Source organism: Leptonotus elevatus, chromosome 17 (genome assembly GCF_054856555.1).
Source record: "Leptonotus elevatus isolate MCC_2025b chromosome 17, RoL_Lele_1.0, whole genome shotgun sequence".
Classification (NCBI taxonomy): domain Eukaryota; kingdom Metazoa; phylum Chordata; class Actinopteri; order Syngnathiformes; family Syngnathidae; genus Leptonotus; species Leptonotus elevatus.
In genome coordinates, this window is record NC_141255.1 from 11,206,263 (window position 1) to 11,225,773 (window position 19,511).

The 19,511-nt window shown below is 41.9% G+C and overlaps 1 protein-coding gene across 1 annotated transcript in view; it reads left to right on the forward strand.

Moving 5' to 3' along the window:
- large1 (LARGE xylosyl- and glucuronyltransferase 1) overlaps positions 1–18,025 on the forward strand; it is an 85,417-nt gene extending 67,392 nt beyond the window's left edge. Inside the window, exons 9-15 of the mRNA XM_086059701.1 lie at positions 7,603–7,728; positions 8,534–8,689; positions 11,477–11,640; positions 13,310–13,588; positions 13,679–13,825; positions 13,912–14,107; positions 15,630–18,025. Of these exons, the coding sequence (XP_085915827.1) occupies positions 7,603–7,728; positions 8,534–8,689; positions 11,477–11,640; positions 13,310–13,588; positions 13,679–13,825; positions 13,912–14,107; positions 15,630–15,827 (1,266 nt within the window). The 3' untranslated portion in view covers positions 15,828–18,025. The remainder of the gene's footprint in view (positions 1–7,602; positions 7,729–8,533; positions 8,690–11,476; positions 11,641–13,309; positions 13,589–13,678; positions 13,826–13,911; positions 14,108–15,629) is intronic.
- The last annotated feature ends 1,486 nt before the right edge of the window (positions 18,026–19,511 follow it).

The following is a 19,511-nucleotide window of genomic DNA, read 5'->3' on the forward strand; positions in this document are numbered from 1 at the left end:
ACCAACGGAGAGACCGAGAAAAGGAAGGAAGGACAGACGAAGCCGCGTGAGATCCGAGACACCAGCCTCCACCGATTCAATAACCTGAGGAGGAAACAGATTGTGTCTGAGTTTCGGTAGATGCTGGTGTGGTGGATCTGGCATGCATGAAAATCTCCACCAAAGAGGGGAGCCGTCGACCCCCGCCGGAACAGAGCAAGCGCAACACCTCAGGGCCCCCCAGGCCGCGGCAGCGCCAAAGGACGACCCCCGGGCCCCACCAGGGCCACCGGCCGGAGAGCAAACCCAGGAGCAGGAGCGCCCCCCGCCCCAACACGGCCCGCGCCCCCGGCCCAACGCAGCAGGACGGGGCACTGCAGGCCCACCAGGCACCCCACCGGCCCCCAACCCCCGCCCCCCCCCCCACAACCCCCCGCCCCCCATCCACCCCCGCCACCCACCCCAACCCAGCCCCAGCCGCCCCCAATCCCCCAGACACCCCCACCCCCAGCACCCCCCCACCCCGCAACCCCCACCACCGCCCCCCCCCCAACAAAGCCGCCCCCCCCCCGACCCCACCCCGACCAACCGGCAGCCCCCCGACCCCCAGCCCCCGGGGACCACCCGCACCCAGGCACCGGCGCCGAAGAGGGGCCGGACAGCGGAGCGGAGAGGGCAGCCGCGCCCACCCCACCCCCCGCCGTGTGGAAGGACGGAACACCGGGGGCAGAAGGGGGAGATGGGGGCACCGGAGGGCGGCCGACACCCCCGAACCCCAGGCCCAGCGGGGGAAGGCCCCGGTCGTCACCCCAGCTTTCTTTGTGAAAATTAACCCCTGTTACTGAGTCCGCCAGCTCGCGGACTGGCGAACTCTACCCCTAAACCGTGAATGTGACCCCACCCAGTGTATATACAAGTGTGTGTGTGTGTGTGGTGCATTAAAATTAGGAGCAGGTGAACCGGAGCCGATGGAAATGATATTCCCACGCTCCGATCCACCCGCCACCCAAGCATGTTGCTGAGTGTATGTGGTGCATTAAAAAAAATAGATAGGGCGGGGGGGGGGGGGGGCGGGTGGCGACACGGACAGGGGACCGCAGCACTGCTCTATACTGCGGCCCCCAACCGATGGCACCCCCACAAGTTGTGTGGTGTATTAAAATTGGAGGGGAGTTGTAGGGTGAAGACGGTGTTTCCACCCTACCCCACCCCCCAAAATGTGTTATGTGCCCTATATGTCTATAAAAGTGTATTGTGCAAACCTAGTGTAGTGAGTTAAGAGGTGTGACCAGCGGGGCCCCCCCCAACCGGGCGGGGGCAGGAGGCGCACCGGCCCACCAAGCCCCCACCCACCCCACCAGGACCCCGGCGGGCATATGGGACCCGTCCGGCGGGGCGATAGGGCTCGCCCCCCGGATACTGGGTCCCGCCCGAGGTGTCAGGACGCCCACCGGAGCGGGGCGGGCACGACACCAAACCCCAGCCACCCCCGCCGGCCCCCATAGCACCGAGACCCGGGCCATGGATGGAGCCCCCGGCCCAGGGGAGGGGAAGGAAGGCGTACCGGGGAAGGGGAAGGGAGGAGGGAAGGGGACGACAAGAAGGGCAGGGGGCAGCGGCAGGGACGCAAGGAGAGGGGGAGAGGAGGAGGAAGGGCGACGAGGGAGAGGGGACAGGGAGGCGGAGGACGGGCGGGGAGAGGCGAGGAGGGAGAGGCAGCAAGGGGGAGGAAGGGGGAGGGGAGAGGGAACCACCGGGCACCCCGGCGGCCCACAGGCCCCGAACCGTGTCGCCGGGCCCAGAGCGACGGACCGCACCGGAACGGCGCCGCCCCCGACACCAGGGAAAGCCCCGCAACGCAGCACCCCCCAAGAGACCCAGGGAACGGCCAAGACGCAGCCGCCACCCAGCAGCCAACAGAGGGGCAGACCCGCCCACTCCCCGCCAGGGGGGACAGCACCCACAGAATTAACCCACTGGCATGCCGTGAATCCGAATATCAACCCCTGGTGCCCATCGGAGGTGAATCCGCTCGATCCCGCTGGCAGCAGCCGGGTTCCTGACTATGGAAACACAACCATTAGTTACAAATTGCCTAATACAGAAACATCAATGCCAGTTATAACGCTGCTGTGGCTCTCGCTAACAGGCAGAATTAAAATCCAAGTTTAGGTTAAAAAATTCTATATACGTAGACCATGTTTCTTTAAATTTTGACATTTGGTTTTTATTTGAGGCAGATATTTTTTCCATTAAAATATGATTTATGAGGAGGTTAGACCATTGGTCGATATTCAAAGTTTGTTTATTTTTCCAGTTAACAAGAATTTTTTTTTTTGCGATAGTAAGGGCTACAAGTATAGATTGAAATTGTTTATGTGGTAAGTCAATTGTTGTTAAGTCACCTAGCAAACACAAGTTTGGAGAGAACGGTATCCTACAGTCCAAGACAGCGGAAAGTTTTTCTAAGACTTTAGTCCAGAAACACATAACCGGAGTACATAACCATAAAGCATGAAAATAAGTGTCTGTAGTGTTTTGTAAACACTGGAGACAAATGTCGGAGTCTGAGAGTCCCATTTTCTTCATCATATATTGAGTAATGTATGTTCTGTGAATAATTTTATATTGGATAAGTTGTAAATTTGTGTGTTTTGTCATTTTAAAAACATTTTCACAAACTTGAATCCAAAAGACAGATTCCGGAGCTATAGACAAGTCTGTTTCCCATTTTGAGATGGGTAAAGACGTTTTATCAGTATATGAAAGTAACTTATATATTTTTGAGAGTTTTTTTGTTGTTGTCGGAGAAAGCTTGGTAATATCTTTAGCTAAAACAGGCGGTTGGAGCGTACCCTGGAGTGTTGGAATTTGTTTCTTTATCATACTTTTAACTTGCAAATAATGTAAAAAGTTTCCGTTTTTTATTTTATATTTTTGGAGCAAGGATGTATATGATATAAACATATTATCTGAGAAGAGATGGTGGAGATGTGTAATTCCTTTCTGCTCCCACACATTCAAATAAAACGATTGGTTGTTAATTTGAAAGTCGGGGTTATGCCATAGGGGAGAAAGCCCGCTGGGCTCCACTTTGGCTTTTGTCATTTCTAGTGCCTTCCACCAGGCAGTCAGGGTGGCGGAAATCATTGGATTTTTAAAGCAGTTATGGCGCTTAATCGATGTTGTAATAAAGAGTAAATCTAGGAGTCTGAGGTTATTACAATCCTTCTGTTCTAGTTCCAGCCAACAGTTAGTATCTCTATTGGGTTGTGCCCATAAAATAATATATTGTAGCTGGTTGGCTATATAATAGTGCATAAAATTTGGTGCCTCTAGACCTCCTTTGGATTTATTTTTCTGAAGAGTAGATAGACTAATCTTTGCTTCTTCTTTTTTTTCCAGTAAAATTTTGTAACGGCTGAGTCCAACAACTGGAACCAGTTAGCCGTAGGTTTAAATGGAATCATTGAGAAAAAATAGTTTATTTTGGGTAAAACTTTCATTTTAATAGTGGCTATTCGTCCTATTAGAGAAATAGGAAGATTATTCCAGCGCTCCAAGTCACTATAAATGCTATCCAGAAGTGGAGTGAAATTTAAATGAACTAAATCAGTTAATTTAGGTGAGATTTTTATGCCTAAGTATTTTAAATTACCTATAGGAAATGAGTAGTATGGGTCCTGGCTTGCAGGGTTCCATGAATTTTCTGTAATAGGTAGAAGTGTTGATTTTGTCCAGTTAATAGAATAGTCTGATAACTGTGAGAATTTAGTTATTAAGTTAAATACTTCCCCTAATGAAATAGCAGGCTTTTCTAAATAAAGTAAAATATCATCGGCATATAGATTAATTTTATGTTCTGTTACCCCAGAGTGAATTCCTTGAATCATTCTTTCCTGGCGTATGGCTAATGCAAGCGGTTCAATAAATATTGCAAATAATAAAGGCGACAGTGGGCATCCCTGTCTTGTGCCTCTCTGTAGAGTAAAACTCTTAGATATAATCCCATTAGTAGTAACAGTAGCTTTAGGAGAATCATATAATACTGACACCCAGTGAATAAATGACTTCCCAAAGCCAAATTTATTTAAAACAGCAAAGAGGAAGGACCAGTTAACTTTATCAAAAGCTTTTTCTGCATCCAATGATATAATAACTGCCTTTTTATCATGCCGCTGTGACATACTAATAAGGTTAAAGAGCCTTCTAATATTATTAGTAGAGTGACGCTCTTTAATAAAGCCTGTTTGGTCGCTATGAATGATTGTCGGGATTACTGTTTCTAATCTAGATGTAAAAGCCTTAGTGATAATTTTAATATCAGTGTTAATTAGTGAAATCGGACGGTAACTTGATGGAAGGGTGGGGTCTTTTTCTGGCTTTAATAAAAGTTTAATTGCTGCTGTATTCATGTGTGGGCGTATGTGACCATTAGTTTTAATTTCTGTTACTACTCTTAAGAATAGTGGAGCAAGCATTGACCAGAAGTGCTTTAGAAATATAGCCGGATAACCATCCGGGCCGGGTGCTTTGCCATTTGGCATACTATCTAGAGCACTGTACAACTCGTTTATAGTAAGTGGTGCATCTAACATATCTTTATATTCAGTAGTTACCTGAGGTATACTTAAGCTACTGAGGAATGCCTCAATATGCTCTGGGTTAGGTTTATTAGTTTCTGAGTATAAGTTGTGATAATAATTATAAAAAATTTGATTAATTTCTTCTGGTGATTGTGTACATTCACCAGTTGTACCTTTAATAGCCGTTATAAGCGATTTTTCCCGATTACGTTGAAGTTGGTTTGCAAGAAATTTACCTGATTTGTTATTATATTCAAAGTTGTTGTATCTCAATTGTTGTATTATAAACTCTGTCTTTTTAGTTAACATATCGTCTAACTGTATTTTTGTATTTTGTAAGTCAGTCCATATTTGGTTATTTGGGTTTATTGCGTACTCATCCGTCAGTTGTTTAATTTTATCTTCCAAGTCTTTTTCTAATTTTTGATCCTGTTTCTTTTTATAAGATGAATATGATATAATTTTACCTCTAATTACTGCTTTCCCGGCTTCCCAGAGAAGAGCTGGAGATAGGTCTGGAGAGTCATTTATTTCCAAAAAGTCTGCCCATTCTTTTCTTATAATTTTGTCAAATTCTGCGTCGTTTAGTAGTGAGATGTTAAAACGCCATGTAGGTGGTGGTTTAAAGGTATAATCAACTTGTAGGGAAAGGGAGACTGGTGCATGGTCGCTAATAATAATAGGATGTATTTTTGTAACGGTTTTATCAGCAATAGAATTATTTGTAAGAAAAAAATCAATTCTTGAAAAGGACCGGTGCACAGCGGAAAAGAAGGTAAATTCCTTCTTATTTGGGTTTTTAAGTCTCCAGCTGTCGACGAGGCCAAAGTCATCCATATATTCCCCTATTACTTTTGTGGATTGTGATCGCCTTATACATGTTGTTTTATTAGAACGATCTATTAATGGATTTAAGGTTGTGTTAAAGTCTCCTCCAATAATAATAGTAGAGTTCGCTGCTAATTCAAACAGTTTAGAGAAAAATTCATGGAAAAAAGCCGGATCATCATTATTAGGGGCATATAAATTACCGAATGTATATATTTTATTAAATATAGTCACCTGAATAATAATGTATCGGCCCTCTGGGTCTGTTATTGTATTATTTAGAGTAAAGAGTAAATTCTTATGTATGAGTATACAGACTCCCCTTTGTCTACTGTTATAAGGGGCAGAGTACGCTTGGCTAAAATTTTTATCAATAAGTAATTTTTCTTCAGATTTTTGTAGGTGGGTTTCTTGTAGGAGGCAAATATCTGCTTTTAATTTTAAGAGATGGTCTAAAGTTTTTATTCTTTTTGCCTGTGAGCGAGCGCCACAAACATTCCAGGAAACCAGAACTAATTTATGCATACAAATAATATAAACACAGTCCTATGTATATATCTGTATAGGCCATTTGCCACCACTGGCATGTTATAGGATAGAATCAAAGTGGTTAGGTGATTTATATAGTTTGTATAAAATATGAGGTAACGTATAAGGCAACGTGTAAGGTAATGTGTAAGGTAACGTGTAAGGTAACGTGTAAGGTAACGTGTAAGGTAACGTGTAAGGTAACGTGTAAGGTAACGTGTAAGTAAATAAAACAGTGCAAAAACGAGTAGGGCGGTGAAAGTGAGGGAAATTAACAGGGGATTAAACATAACAATACACCAGTAACCCCAGCGAGATTTTTTTTATTTTATTTTTTATAAATATACTTTAGATATAGTTGTGTATTAATATTATATTTATAATATAGCCTAAACATAATAAGTATTCATGTTTTTGGTTTTATAACCACATATACAGTATATGTATACACCTAGTAATCAAACTAAGTTTAGTTCCACCAATGCTAATTAGAACAGCCAGGGAGTGGAATTGGGGTTCCGGAATAGTTGGCCATCGATATATAACTTATCAACGGCTATCGTAGTCCGCTTACCCTCCTGCCTATTTTGTTTCATTATAGGAAACAGTACCTTTCGCCGCTCATTGATCTCTCTCGGGAATTGATCATTCATTCCAAATGAGGTCCCTTTAAGCTCCCGTCCTTTACTTTTAACAAATAATTTCTGTTTAAAATGCTCAAACTTTGCAATAATAGGACGGGGTTTGTTGCCTCTACGGGCTCCAAGCCGATGTACCCGGTCAAAAGAGATGTTATTTACCGTCTCCTGAGGAATTTTTAATGAATTCGTCATAAAAAATTTTATCTCAACCTCTGGGTTATCAGAGGTATTCTCAGATATACCTGAGAATATTAAATTCTCCCGCATACTACGGGATTGTACATCTAAAACTGTTTCTTTTAGCGTTTTATTTTCTTTTTTCATAGTTTCCAGCTCGGCTGAAACAGTCGTGAGTGTAGAATGTAACTCGGCATTTTCCTGTTTAAGGACACTTACCTGCTGACTGATAAATTCCATACTTACTTTTAATTCTTTGACGTCCTCGAGGATGAGGCCGAGGACGTCAAGTTTTTTATTTATGGACTCCAGCACACTGACCGAAACGTCCGTAGTGGTGGTGGTTAGGTCGTCCGTGTCCGTCGCTGAATCGTTTTTCCTCTTCTTCGAAGAGGGTTTCTTTGATGGTTTCTCGACGGCAGGATCCTCCATCGCGCAGCTGTAAAAATATCCGTCGATGAAACGTTCAAGGTCCTCCACGTTGGGTGGTATTTCAGATCTGCCGGATGAAAAAGAGAGAAGAGAAAATGCAAGATATATGATGGTTAAATTTGGATTAGTTTAGTATAATAGAGCTAGTTCTATCTTAGCAGCAGGACGCCGCCATGTTAGGGTTTCTGGTCTCGCTGTAGGTCTCGCGATAGTCACAGCATCTCGTGAGCTTCACAGCATCTCGTGAGAGAAGACTTCCTCTGAGAGAAGACTTCCTCCCTAAGACTAACATGTCTTGGCAAAATGAAGAATTCAAACTCAGCCTCTGTGTCATTATCATTCATCACTACTGGCTGCAAGGTCAGGTTAGCCGTTATAATAACGAGGAGAAGAAAAAAATCTCAATTGAAGTTTGTGTGTGCGCTGTGCAGGATATCTTCAATGCTGTGATCAAACAGAACCCGTTCCTGGTTCACCAGCTGGCCTGCTTCTGGAACGTTCAGCTGTCTGACCACACCCGCTCGGAGAAGTGCTACAAAGACGTGTCGGACCTCAAGGTGACGGAAGCTGACCAACGTAGCGCCACGTGTCGAGACGGTTGATGCTAATGTTAGCTTAGGCTACATTCTGCGATCAAGCAAATATATGATTTTTTTTTTTTTATACTTTTAAAATGTGTTCAAATCTATCTACAGTTACCACAGAAACAGAATTGGTGATCGTTCCACCCTTTTCCGTATTATTAGGCACAGGTCAAACGAATCTGACCTCAAAGCTCAGAGTGGTGCTAAATGTTAACTATTCATTTGAACTATTTCTATTAGTTAAAATTGTTTCCACTTTTGTTAACAAGAGTGAAAACTTAGCATTTTTATATTGTACATAGATATAAAATTTGTGATTAATCCGTGAGTGAACTACTGAAGTCATGCGATTAATTACAATTAACATTTTAATCGCCTGACGCCCCTAATTTTTTATAATCTTTTCTTATTTTTTTTAATCACGTCAGGTGAATAAAAATTTGCATTGTAATTAATCACGATTAATCACAAATTTTATATCTGTTCTAAATGTACAACTATTATTTTTTTAGGTTTTCATACTCTTATTAACAAAAGTGGAAACCTCATCGAATTTTTGACGTCGATAGCCGTCAAAGGCAGTGAATGAGTTAATAATGCCTTGAGGCACGAACGAGGTCAAATCACAGGGCACTGGATTGACCTCATTTACATATTTTTTTTTAATCATCCCATTTGCGGTATTACGTACAAACACGTCTATGAAGCAACTTTATGTTGGAATGCAAATGACGTCCTCATATTAACAATCATTTTTTCGTTCTCCTTTTCTGAGCAGGTGATCCACTGGAACTCTCCGAAGAAACTAAGAGTCAAGAACAAGCACGTGGAGTTCTTCCGCAATCTCTACCTAACCTTCCTGGAGTACGACGGCAACCTGCTGCGCCGGGAGCTGTTCGGCTGTCCCAGCGAGGCCGATCACAACAGCGAGAATGTGAGTAACCGACACTCCCATCGAAATGCAAGCGTCTTCTTGTTGTTGCCGAGCTGGCGACCGCTGGCTTGACTGAATTCATGAATGTATTAGTGAAAAAGGAAGCTGGGTCACTCTTTAGTACGTGTCATGTTTTTATGCATAAGCCAGCTCCCGGATCGTTCATGTTGGTGACGCTCAAGGGTTTGTTGGTTTTGAGGACGGTTGATTAGGGACGAAACGTGTGGCGGTAATCATCTGCTTTCTTCTCTGTCGCCATGATTGTCTCATATTCAGCAAGTGGGTAGCCTCTAGTTTTTTTTATTTGTTTTTTGCCCCCCCACCCCCCACCCCCAAAATTATGTTTTTTGCCCCACTTTTCCAATGAGAAATATTAGGGGCTTTTCCACCGCTGGAACTTTTGGAGAACTTTTCAAATTACCTTGGTAAAATTCAATTTGCACGTTTTTCCACCAACAACAATTTCCGGGGTAATTAAATTCCCCAGGGGGGGCATCCGAGTACTATCTCAGCAGCAGGGTCTTGCTGAGCCAGACTGGAACTTTGAGGGGGCGGGCTGCACTTATGGGGCACCAGAACTGCCAAAATTGAAAATAAATGACAAAATAAATAAATAAATGACTAAAAGTGGAAATAAAAACAGATATAAAAAATAAAATTCAAAAATTATATAAATAATTTTATATCAATTAAAATTACATATATGCATGAATAAATAAAAGTAAAAATGAAAAAAAAATAGATTCAAAAAATTAATCTAAAAATATTCAAAATAAATACTAATTAAATATCAATGAATAAATAAAAACGCTCTGCTCTCACATTTATTTATTTCATGCTGCAGATGGTTTGCCATAGGAGGCGGTCCTAAGCGTGTCTTGGGTTGGACTCCGCTGTTGCAAACCACCTTTCATTGGTCTAGTGAGCGGCTTCGGTGAACAAGGAATTCTCGCTGGCTTACATGGAGAGCTCCAGCGATGGACGACTACCACCCAAGACACACTTAAGACCGCCCCCTCATTTGAATAACATTTTTGAATTATATTTTTTATATCCGTTTTTATTTTCACTTTTAGTCATTTGTTCATTTATTTAGTCATTTATTTATTTTGAATTTTGGCAGTTTTGATCCTCCATATCCACTGACCAAGGCTGATTGGATGGTCAATTTCAGGGTGGTGTTGGTTTTACATTGGCTGGGCTCATCAAACTCATACGTCATCAAACTCATACGTCATCAAACTCAATTGGCTTGTTGGTGGAAAAGCAGCTAATGATTCAGTGAAGTTATAGTAAACCGTGACTGTATATGGAGGTTAGGGACCGAGCCCTGCTACAAATGGCGAAAAATGACACCTTCCTGCTATTGCCGCTTACTATCGTTGCAAAGATGCAAAATGAAACAGAACATATACACACATTAATCCTGGTATGAAATACTGATGCCGCGTGATTGAGTGTGGAAATTATGATTGAATTGTTAGGGCTATTTAGCGATTATGGTAATAGAGTAAGAAATTATGATCTTGTTGGCAAGCACAGAAAGGAGCCATTTCTTGTAATAGACTGACTTGTTTTGCACGCAGCTCATTCACAGAAACAAAATCAAAATCATTCAAGTGTCTTGCCTGCCTCCGTCGGTTTACTCACTCGGTCACTCAGTTGCCATAATCTTTTTTTCTGACTATGAGAAATACAACATAGACAGAATTAAACATGCTTTTGTTAAACTATAGATTTGTTCAAAAATTTATGAACCCCGTCCTAATTCTTCATACACTCATATCCTCTGAACAGTAGGGATGTAACGATAACGGCGATATCGCGATATTAAAACTGCCACAATATATCGTCCTCGTCATGTCACGATATTAAAAGGAGCACATCTGTTAAAAAAGTCAAGTTGATTTCCATGTGTGCAGTTCTAGCACCCCCTGGTGGCTAGTTTTTTTATGCAGTTGAATTTTCACAAGGCATGTTTTAGCCCTTCTATGTTTAAAATCCACGCTAATGGTCAGATGAAGGGGAACGCAATATGCTTGTGGACGAACTCAATGTGTGCCTCAACATTTTTTCAATATTTTTATATATATTATAATTTTTTTTATATATAATATTTATAATTTTTTTTCATTACTGTAACGTACTAAAGCACAATATTGTGTGTGTTTTTTTTAGTATGAGTTCCCAATTTTTTTACAATAATGTGACCTTTTTTTGTATTGCCAACTTCCCCACAATATCGTGATAATATTATCGTATCGCGACCTTCATATCGTGATAATATCGCATCGTGATGTTTGGATATCGTTGTCTGTACGTGTGACAGTCCATCTGTCTATCCACCAGTCCATACAGGTTAGCCATCAAAAAGATTTTAGCTGCCATTTGAAAGATAAATGACTCCATAGTGCTGCTTTATATTTTCTCTGGGCGTTTTTTCATGATGGGTCATCCTTTTATATGAAAGCGTGCATATGGGCAATATGAAAAAAAAAAAAAAAAAGTTAGACGTCTCTTACAACTTCAAGGTCGTTATGAATTGTTACCATGGCAACACTGTCGGTTTAGTCTGACAGCAGACATACCATTTGCACACTATTAAAAACGGTTCCTATGATTCCTTCTAAATGCCCCAAGGATCGAGTATTCCACTCCAAGGATCACTCACTCCCCTCTCCTTCATTTAAACACCATCGTGATGCTTTTAGAAGTCCTCGTAGCCTTTTTTGCGACAAGAAGTGTAATCGAAGCTTCAAGTGTACCATTTATTTCCTCCCCTTGTAGCTCCAGAAGACACTGTCCGAGCTGGATGAAGACGACCCGTGCTACGAGTTCCGCCGCGAGCGATTCACCGTGCACAGAACGCACCTCTACTTCCTCCACTACGAGTACGAAGTCACCCCCGACAACGCTGACGTCACGTTGGTGGCACAGCTCTCCATGGACAGGTGATGTTTCACACAATCGCCATGCAATAACTTGTCCAATAACCAGGAGGTCGCGGGTTCGAATCCCACCTCCAACTGTACCATGCAAATATATCCACGGCAATTATGCTAAGGTTTATAAATGTGTACCAACTGACTTTTTTTTTTTTTTGCATTTTTCCATTGGATATCATTCGTTCCAGTTTTCCATCTAAATGAATGGAGGGTACTTTCAGATACCAATTTTGCATAAAAATTTCAACTTGCTTCAAAAATTCACGCCTCCCGGGTTCAAGTGTTGTTTTTATTCATTTATCTTTCAACTACAATTAATACTTTATAATTTTCACATAATTTATCTTTCAATTTACTTCATAAGCATTCAGCCTAGCATTCAGCTATTAGCATTTAGCTTAGCATTCAGCTATTAGCATTTAGCTTAGCATTCAGCTATTAGCATCCAACTTAGCATTCAGCTATTAGCATTCAGCTTCCAGCATTCCCATAGAATTTCTGCAGGAATTGCACTTAGTTTAGTTAAATGAAAAAAGGTTTCAAAATAAATACATAAAATATGCAACACTTGTCATTGGCGCCCTCGTGTGGTATGTGAAAGTATTACTGTTAAGTACAGTTGCGTTGAATCTTTAAGAAGTATTTGTTTTGTAACATTAACTCATTCGCTCCCTTCCATTTTCCCGGAAGCAATCCCATACACTCCCGGCTGTTTTACTGGATTTTGACTGATTTTGCAAGGCCCACAGAATATTGTGTTATATTGCTATAAAATCATGGAACCTACAAAAGAAAGATTAGAATCTCGTCTTTCATCAGGGAAAAAAAAAAATATTTCTATCCTATTCTGTTTTGCAGGAATTAGCTTTAGAACATAGCTAAGTTTCATCATTATTCACAAATCTATTTAGAACTGTGGGTAAATGAGCTTTTTTCAACATGGCCCCTGGTTGATCTCTTTTGCTCTGCTGCCACCTGCTGGCCATTTGTGTAGTAACTACCGTTCTTTGCCGTCGAGAGGCTGCATCGAAGCCTTCTGTATGCTCTAGCATAAAAAAACATGAAAAGTACGTCTTTGGGACCCTTAAAACATTAAAATAGAACGTATTTATCCGTTTTTGTAAGCAAATGAGTTAATGCAGGTACAATTTCTATTTCACTTAATGTGTTAATGTTAACATGTAACCATGCATAATGTTTCATGCTTACTAAAGTTTTTAATATCCTTTTGCATGCCGTTTTGGCTCAGATCCCCTAAAATGAGTCAAGAACACCCTCCAGTAAATCACAAACCTGCGTTTTAATCAGGCTTTGGTTGGAAGTATTGACAAAAAACAACATTGTTGCACACTCAGCAGGGAAAAAAAAAAGCACAATGTCAGAATATGAATTGTTGGCTCACTCAAGCAGGAAGCATAGAGGGGCAACAGAAAGAAGACAGATGGACACGTTTGGTTGAACAAATAAGATGCTTTGGAAATTGATGCTGAAATATAGACGGGGGTGAGAGTTTTCAACAAGAACAACGGAAGTAACCGACACCGTGGATTGACAAATGGATGCTTCATATGTAAATGCGAAACGCTTTGACAGGAGCGAATGGAATGTCATCTTCCCATTGGTGATAACGGGAATGTTTTCGTTATCTTGTCCGCGTGCGTGGTCTGCCGCTTAGACTTCAGATGTTGGAGGCCATCTGTAAGCACTGGGAAGGCCCCATCAGCTTGGCCCTGTACCTGTCGGACGCCGAGGCCCAGCAGTTCCTGCGCTACGCTCAGGGCTCCGAGGTGCTCATGAGCCGAGGGAACGTCGGTTACCACATAGTCTACAAAGAGGGACAATTCTACCCAGTCAACCTGTTACGGAACGTTGCCATGCGGCACGTCAACACACCTTACATGTTCCTGTCCGACATCGATTTCTTGCCCATGTACGGCCTCTACGAGTATCTCAGGTTAGAGGAACGTTTGCCATCATTACGGCCCAATTTGGCGTCCGTGCTTGTCAGTTTGCTAATCATGCCGGCCTTTATGCGTGTTGACAGGAAGTCAGTCGTGCAACTTGACATGGCCAACACCAAGAAAGGGCTGGTGGTGCCCGCGTTTGAAACGCTGCGCTATCGCCTCTCCTACCCAAAATCGAAAGCCGAGCTGCTTTCTCAGCTGGACATGGGAACGCTTTTTACCTTCAGGTAACGTCAGCCGCTGCTTCTCCGACTTTGTAAGCCACAAAACATTTCAATTTCCATGACGTTTGTTGTCACGTCACGCTCGCCAGGTATCACGTGTGGACCAAAGGCCACGCGCCCACTAACTTTGCCAAATGGCGGACGGCCACCACGCCCTACAGGGTGGAGTGGGAGGCCGACTTCGAGCCGTACGTCATGGTGAGGCGGGACAGCCCCGAGTACGACCGCCGCTTCGTGGGCTTCGGCTGGAACAAGGTGGCGCACATCATGGAGCTGGATGCGCAGGTGAAACACGCACCCTCACTTCCGCTAGCTCATTGCTAACTGCTTAAGATGTTAGCTTGACTAGCTAATCATTTGCAGGCTGGATTGGGGGGGGGGGGGGGGGGGGGGTTCGTTGCTAGTTGCTTTTATTAAATAAATGTTCCATGAGCATTTATAATTTAGGCTTTACTTACTGCTATAAAATAGAAAATAATAATAAATAAAATGCTAATGCTACAAATGGGCAATATCAAAAACATGATCAGGATACACAATTAAAAAAATAAAAAAAATAAAAAGAGAACGAGGGATCAAAGTTCAGCGACAGTCCACCCCCCAGGGAATCATAATGGCCGCACGCCAACACCCATCCGTCCTATCCGACAGGCACCAGGAAGTAGCCTGCCACCTTACAAACACAAATACGACAATCGACGATTTACTGTCTGTCTTTTGTTAGCAGTTTGGTCTCGGGGGACGTCTGCTTCCTGTTGAGTGACATACCACTTGTATAATCGTTGGGAAATTATGACTTTTTCACAGAGCTATGTATAGGTCTCTTTTTTTTTTTTTTACTTACTATAAATGGTCGTTTTAACACACTATACATTGTCATTTAAAAACATAAAAAAATACTACTAAAAAAAATAAATGTCTTACCATACATGGTCATGTCAGTTACTATAAATGGTCATTGAAACACCTTACTTACTATATATACATGGTTGTTTAAAAAAAAATAATTTAAAGCCTTTCCTAACATGGTGGGTATTTTTTACACTTATGAGAGAATAAATGACAATGTTAGTCTTACAGGTTTCATTAACTCATTCACTGCCATTGACGACTTTAAACATCAAAAATTCATTTGAACTATTTCTATTGGTTTAACATTTTCTGCCACTTTTGTTAACAAGAGTATGAAAACCTAGAAATACATTTTTATTTAGAACAGATATAAAATTTGTGACTAATCGTGAGTTATCTAGTGAAGTTATGTGATTAATTACAATTAAAAAAAATTAATCACCTGACGAGATGATTATTAAAAATTAGGGGCGTCAGGCGATTACATTTTTTAATCGTAATTAATCGCATGACTTCAAATGTTATGTGTTCTAAATGTACAATAAAACTAATTCTAGGTTTTCATAATCTATCTTGTTAAGAAAAGTAGAAAAAAAAATTAACTAATAGAAATAGTTAAAATGATTTTTTTGACGTTTATAATCGTCAATGGCAGTGAATGAGTTAATGATGATGGTAATTAACGAAGGTTGAATCGAGGCAAAAATCACAACAAATTCGACAAACCAGAAGAGTGCACTTACTCTGGCTTCCTCCCATTTTGTAAAGCATGCACGCTTGAGCAGTCGAGTGGACCCCACCTCGCGCCCAAAGTCATCCGGGATCGACTCCATCTTAGCCACAACCCTTATGATGACACGTCGTCTTATAGAAAATGGATGTCCCAACTTATACAACACTAATAAGAAGTTGAAACCTTGTTTTTATCCCCCCCCCCCCCCCCCTCTCGCCACAGGAATACGAATTTGTGGTCCTACCCAATGCGTACATGATCCACATGCCGCACGCGCCCAGCTTCGACATCACCAAGTTCCGCTCCAACAAGCAGTACCGGGTCTGCCTCAAGACCCTCAAGGAGGAGTTCCAGCAGAACATGTCGCGGCGCTACGGATTCGCCGCCCTTAAGTACATGACTGCCGAAAACAACAGCTAGCCACTGCGGGCCCTCGCGCCCCCCCCCCCCCACAGGCCGCGACTGACTGTACTGACTCGGTAAGCAATTGAGGGGGGCGCGAGGGTACGAGGCGAGGCACGGAAAAGACGAGTGTGGACCTGACTCGGACCTTCCTCAAAAACCTTAATTGTGATGTGTACGGATCGGAGCTTTCGCCGCCGGATCCGGGAATTTGTCGCCTCCGCTCGGATGTGGCATAAGCGAGGTATGCATGGGTGCGAATGTACACAGGTGCGTGCGTGCGTGTCGGTCCATGAAATCGAGGAAGTGACAGCCTTGCGTCCATTCACTTTGCACACCGTGGTCACCATCCAAGTGCCGGCACCGCACGTCAAAAGCATTTTTCGGCATCGCGGCAGTGAGACAAATCGGGAAGAATCGAGACGAGTGAAGCCGGCCGGCCAATCAGCTGCGGGTACCAATCACAATCCATCCTTCTCATTTGAATAAGCAAGGAAAATGGTCGCCAAGTGTACGTGTACTCCAGTGTCATGCGTGTGTGCGAGAATTTTCAATCCAAGCCGCTACGTTCAGAACAAACACCGTTCAACTGCTTTCCACTCTTTCACCTTTGCCTCTTGTTTGATGACATGTTAGTACTAATGCTTTTTTTTTTTTAAGTCTTTCTCTGCCTTTCTGCTACATCATTAGTTTAGAGCAGGGGTGCTCAAGTTCGGTCCCCGAGAGCCCCTTTCCAGCCCGCTTTGCAGAAGCCCGATAACGATCCTGATCACGAATCAGGTGTGTTAGTGGAGAGATACATGGAAAACTGGCGGGATAGGGGCTCTCGAGGACCGAACTTGAGCACCCCTGATTTAAAGGCATAAAAGGGTATGAAAACAAGCTTTTTAGTCTTTACAGAATTTGGACGCAATCTAATGCGATCCAATTTAGAGTCTGCCAGCAGACGGTTAGTGCTCACGTTTAATTTGTTTCACTATTAATTTAATAATGTGTTTATTCCTGTGTGTTGTAGAGCATATCTTTTATTTGATCTTGTTTTAAGCTAGGGGTGTCAAAATTAGTGTGTTAATTTTGAGTTAATTTAAAGTTCCTTTAACACCACTAATTATTTTAACGCGCGATTAATGACCGCCCATCACTAAGAAAGTCTGTATTGGGGGAATTCTAGTCGTAATTCACTGAAGCAATCCCCTTCGCTCCCGGCTGTTTTACTGGATTTTGACTGATTTTGCAAGGCCCACAGAATATTGTGTTATATCGCTATAGAATCATGGAACCTACCAAAAGAAAGATTAGAGTCTCTTTTTTTGTATTGCAGCAATTAGCATTAGAATAATATAGCTAAGTTTCATCATTATTCACAAATCTAATTAAAACTGTGGTTAAAAGAGCTTTTTGCAACATGGCCCTAATCTCTTATACTCTGCTGCCACTTGCTGGCCGTTTTTTGTAATAACTATCATGGCTTCAAGCGTTCTCTTCAGTTTCATCGGCTGCATCAAAGCCTTCTGTACGCTCTAGCATTTAAAAAAAAAAAACATAAACGTATAAATATGTTTTTGGGACCATGGTAATAATTAAAATGTTACGTATTTATACGTTTTTGTGAGCAAATGAGTTGATATGAAAATAAAAATGCACTGAGCTGTCACCAATGTCTTACAAATGCAATGATGCCATCTAGTGGCAAAAAATGGCCAACACAAATCAATACCACACTCATTACAATGCATCTTCTTAATTTTAACTCAATTCTATGAATTATTATGAAATGAGTGTATCAATGACTAAAAGATGCAGCCATATTTCTAATTAAAAAAAAAATTATATTAGCAAGAGTATGAAAACAATTTTTTTTTATTTACATGTATTCATACATATAGAACACATATAAAATTTGTGATTAATCATGAGTTAACTGTTGAAGTCATGCGATTAATTATTATTTTTTTTTTAGTAATTGCCTGACACCCCTATTTTAAAACCTTTTATTTTTAAGTGTTGTTAAACTAGAGGCCACTGTCCCCACTCCCCCCCCCCCCCCCCCCCACTCCCCTCTCATTCACCAGAGAAGAATGATGCAGAAGATGCAGGTGTGTGTGTCTGTACCGTATGTCGTGTGTGTGTGTGCGTGTGTGAGAAAAATTGTATGTGTGCGACGTGAAGGGAATTGCTGACTGATGCTGCTACCTGAATAAAAGTGTCAAACAGTGGCTTGCCTTGGACCATTTTTGTCGCCGCTGTCATGGAAATGCTCTTTGAAACGTTTCTCACTCGCTCGCCCAATTTGCATCTCCACATATTTTGAAATGACAATTCAAGTTGAGATTTTGCATCATGGTAAATGTCGTGGTATTGTGTTATGCAAAATGTCGTGCGGTGCCACTTTTTGGGTTCTTTGCGACCCACTTTGTCATCCTTTTGTAGCTCAGATTCCGCTGCTCATTTACTATTCACAGCCCTCAAAGTCCAACCCCTATATAAGAACTTTATATTTAGAATTCAGCCCAGTTCATCATCTCCCTGGTGCCTCCTCGTCCCCAGAAGGGCTGTCCCTTACTGTATCCTCTTTTAACGCAAGTCCCACAACACTCTTCTTTTATCGGCCTCTTAAAGCAATTCCAAAGGTGGGGAACCTTTTTTTTTCTCTCTTTTGGTCATTTTTTGGGAGCTCATTTTGGGGGCTTTTTATGCCGTCTGAGGTTTTTTTATTAGGCACTCTGAAAATCGCTTTGTTTCTTGGTTAGGCCGTGGCTCAGCAACCTTTTTGAAACTGAGAGCTTACTTCTTGGATACGGGTTCATTTGAAGGGATGCGGTTCGATACTTGTGAAATAACACATTTGCGTAATATTCATTGACTCGTGTTTAATGATTCCTCACAAAAATGATTTAACAGGTATCAATATGTAACACTCGAAGTCACGTCAAAAGAGACAAGAGAACAATGATGACATCTGCAACATTCCTCGGAAGTTACAATGTCCAGAATGCCCATGTGCACCATGTTGGTAGGTCTAGGCTGAATAAATTGCCAATTTGGGGACTTTTGTTTTTATATTTTTCCTGGTGGAAATTTAGATTTGCTGTTGGTTGTTTGCATCACATTAAAAACATCAAAAATTGGCCATTTTGTGGTACTTTCAGATGTTTCAAGGGATACTGTGAAACTAGAGAGTTTGTCAGTCCACCGGGATTCTTAAATAAATATCCCACACAGCAATGTGAAGTTCGGGACATTGGGGTTTGAATTTGCCATTTTGAGGTGACCCTCAAAAGTGTCAATTAGTACCGTTGCTGTCAAATTGGAACTTAACTAAACATTAGAACGTGGGGGAAATGTCATTTTTGTCTCCTTCACTCACAGCCATTTTCCCACGAAGCAATCCCCTTCACTCCCGGCTGTTTTATTGGATTTTGACGGATTTTGCAAGGCTCACAGAATATTGTGTTCTATTGCTATAAAAACATGGAACCTACCCGAAAGAAACATTAAAGTCTCTTCTTTCATCAGGAAAAAAAAAGTATATTTCTATTTGTTTCCGTTTTGCAGCAATTAGTATTAGAATATAGCTAAATTTCATCATTATTCACAAATCTATTTAGAATTGCGAGTAATTGAGTTTTTATTTAAACATGGCCTTAGTTCATCTCTTTTGCTCTGCTGCCACCTGCTGGCCGTTTGTGTAATAACTACCAT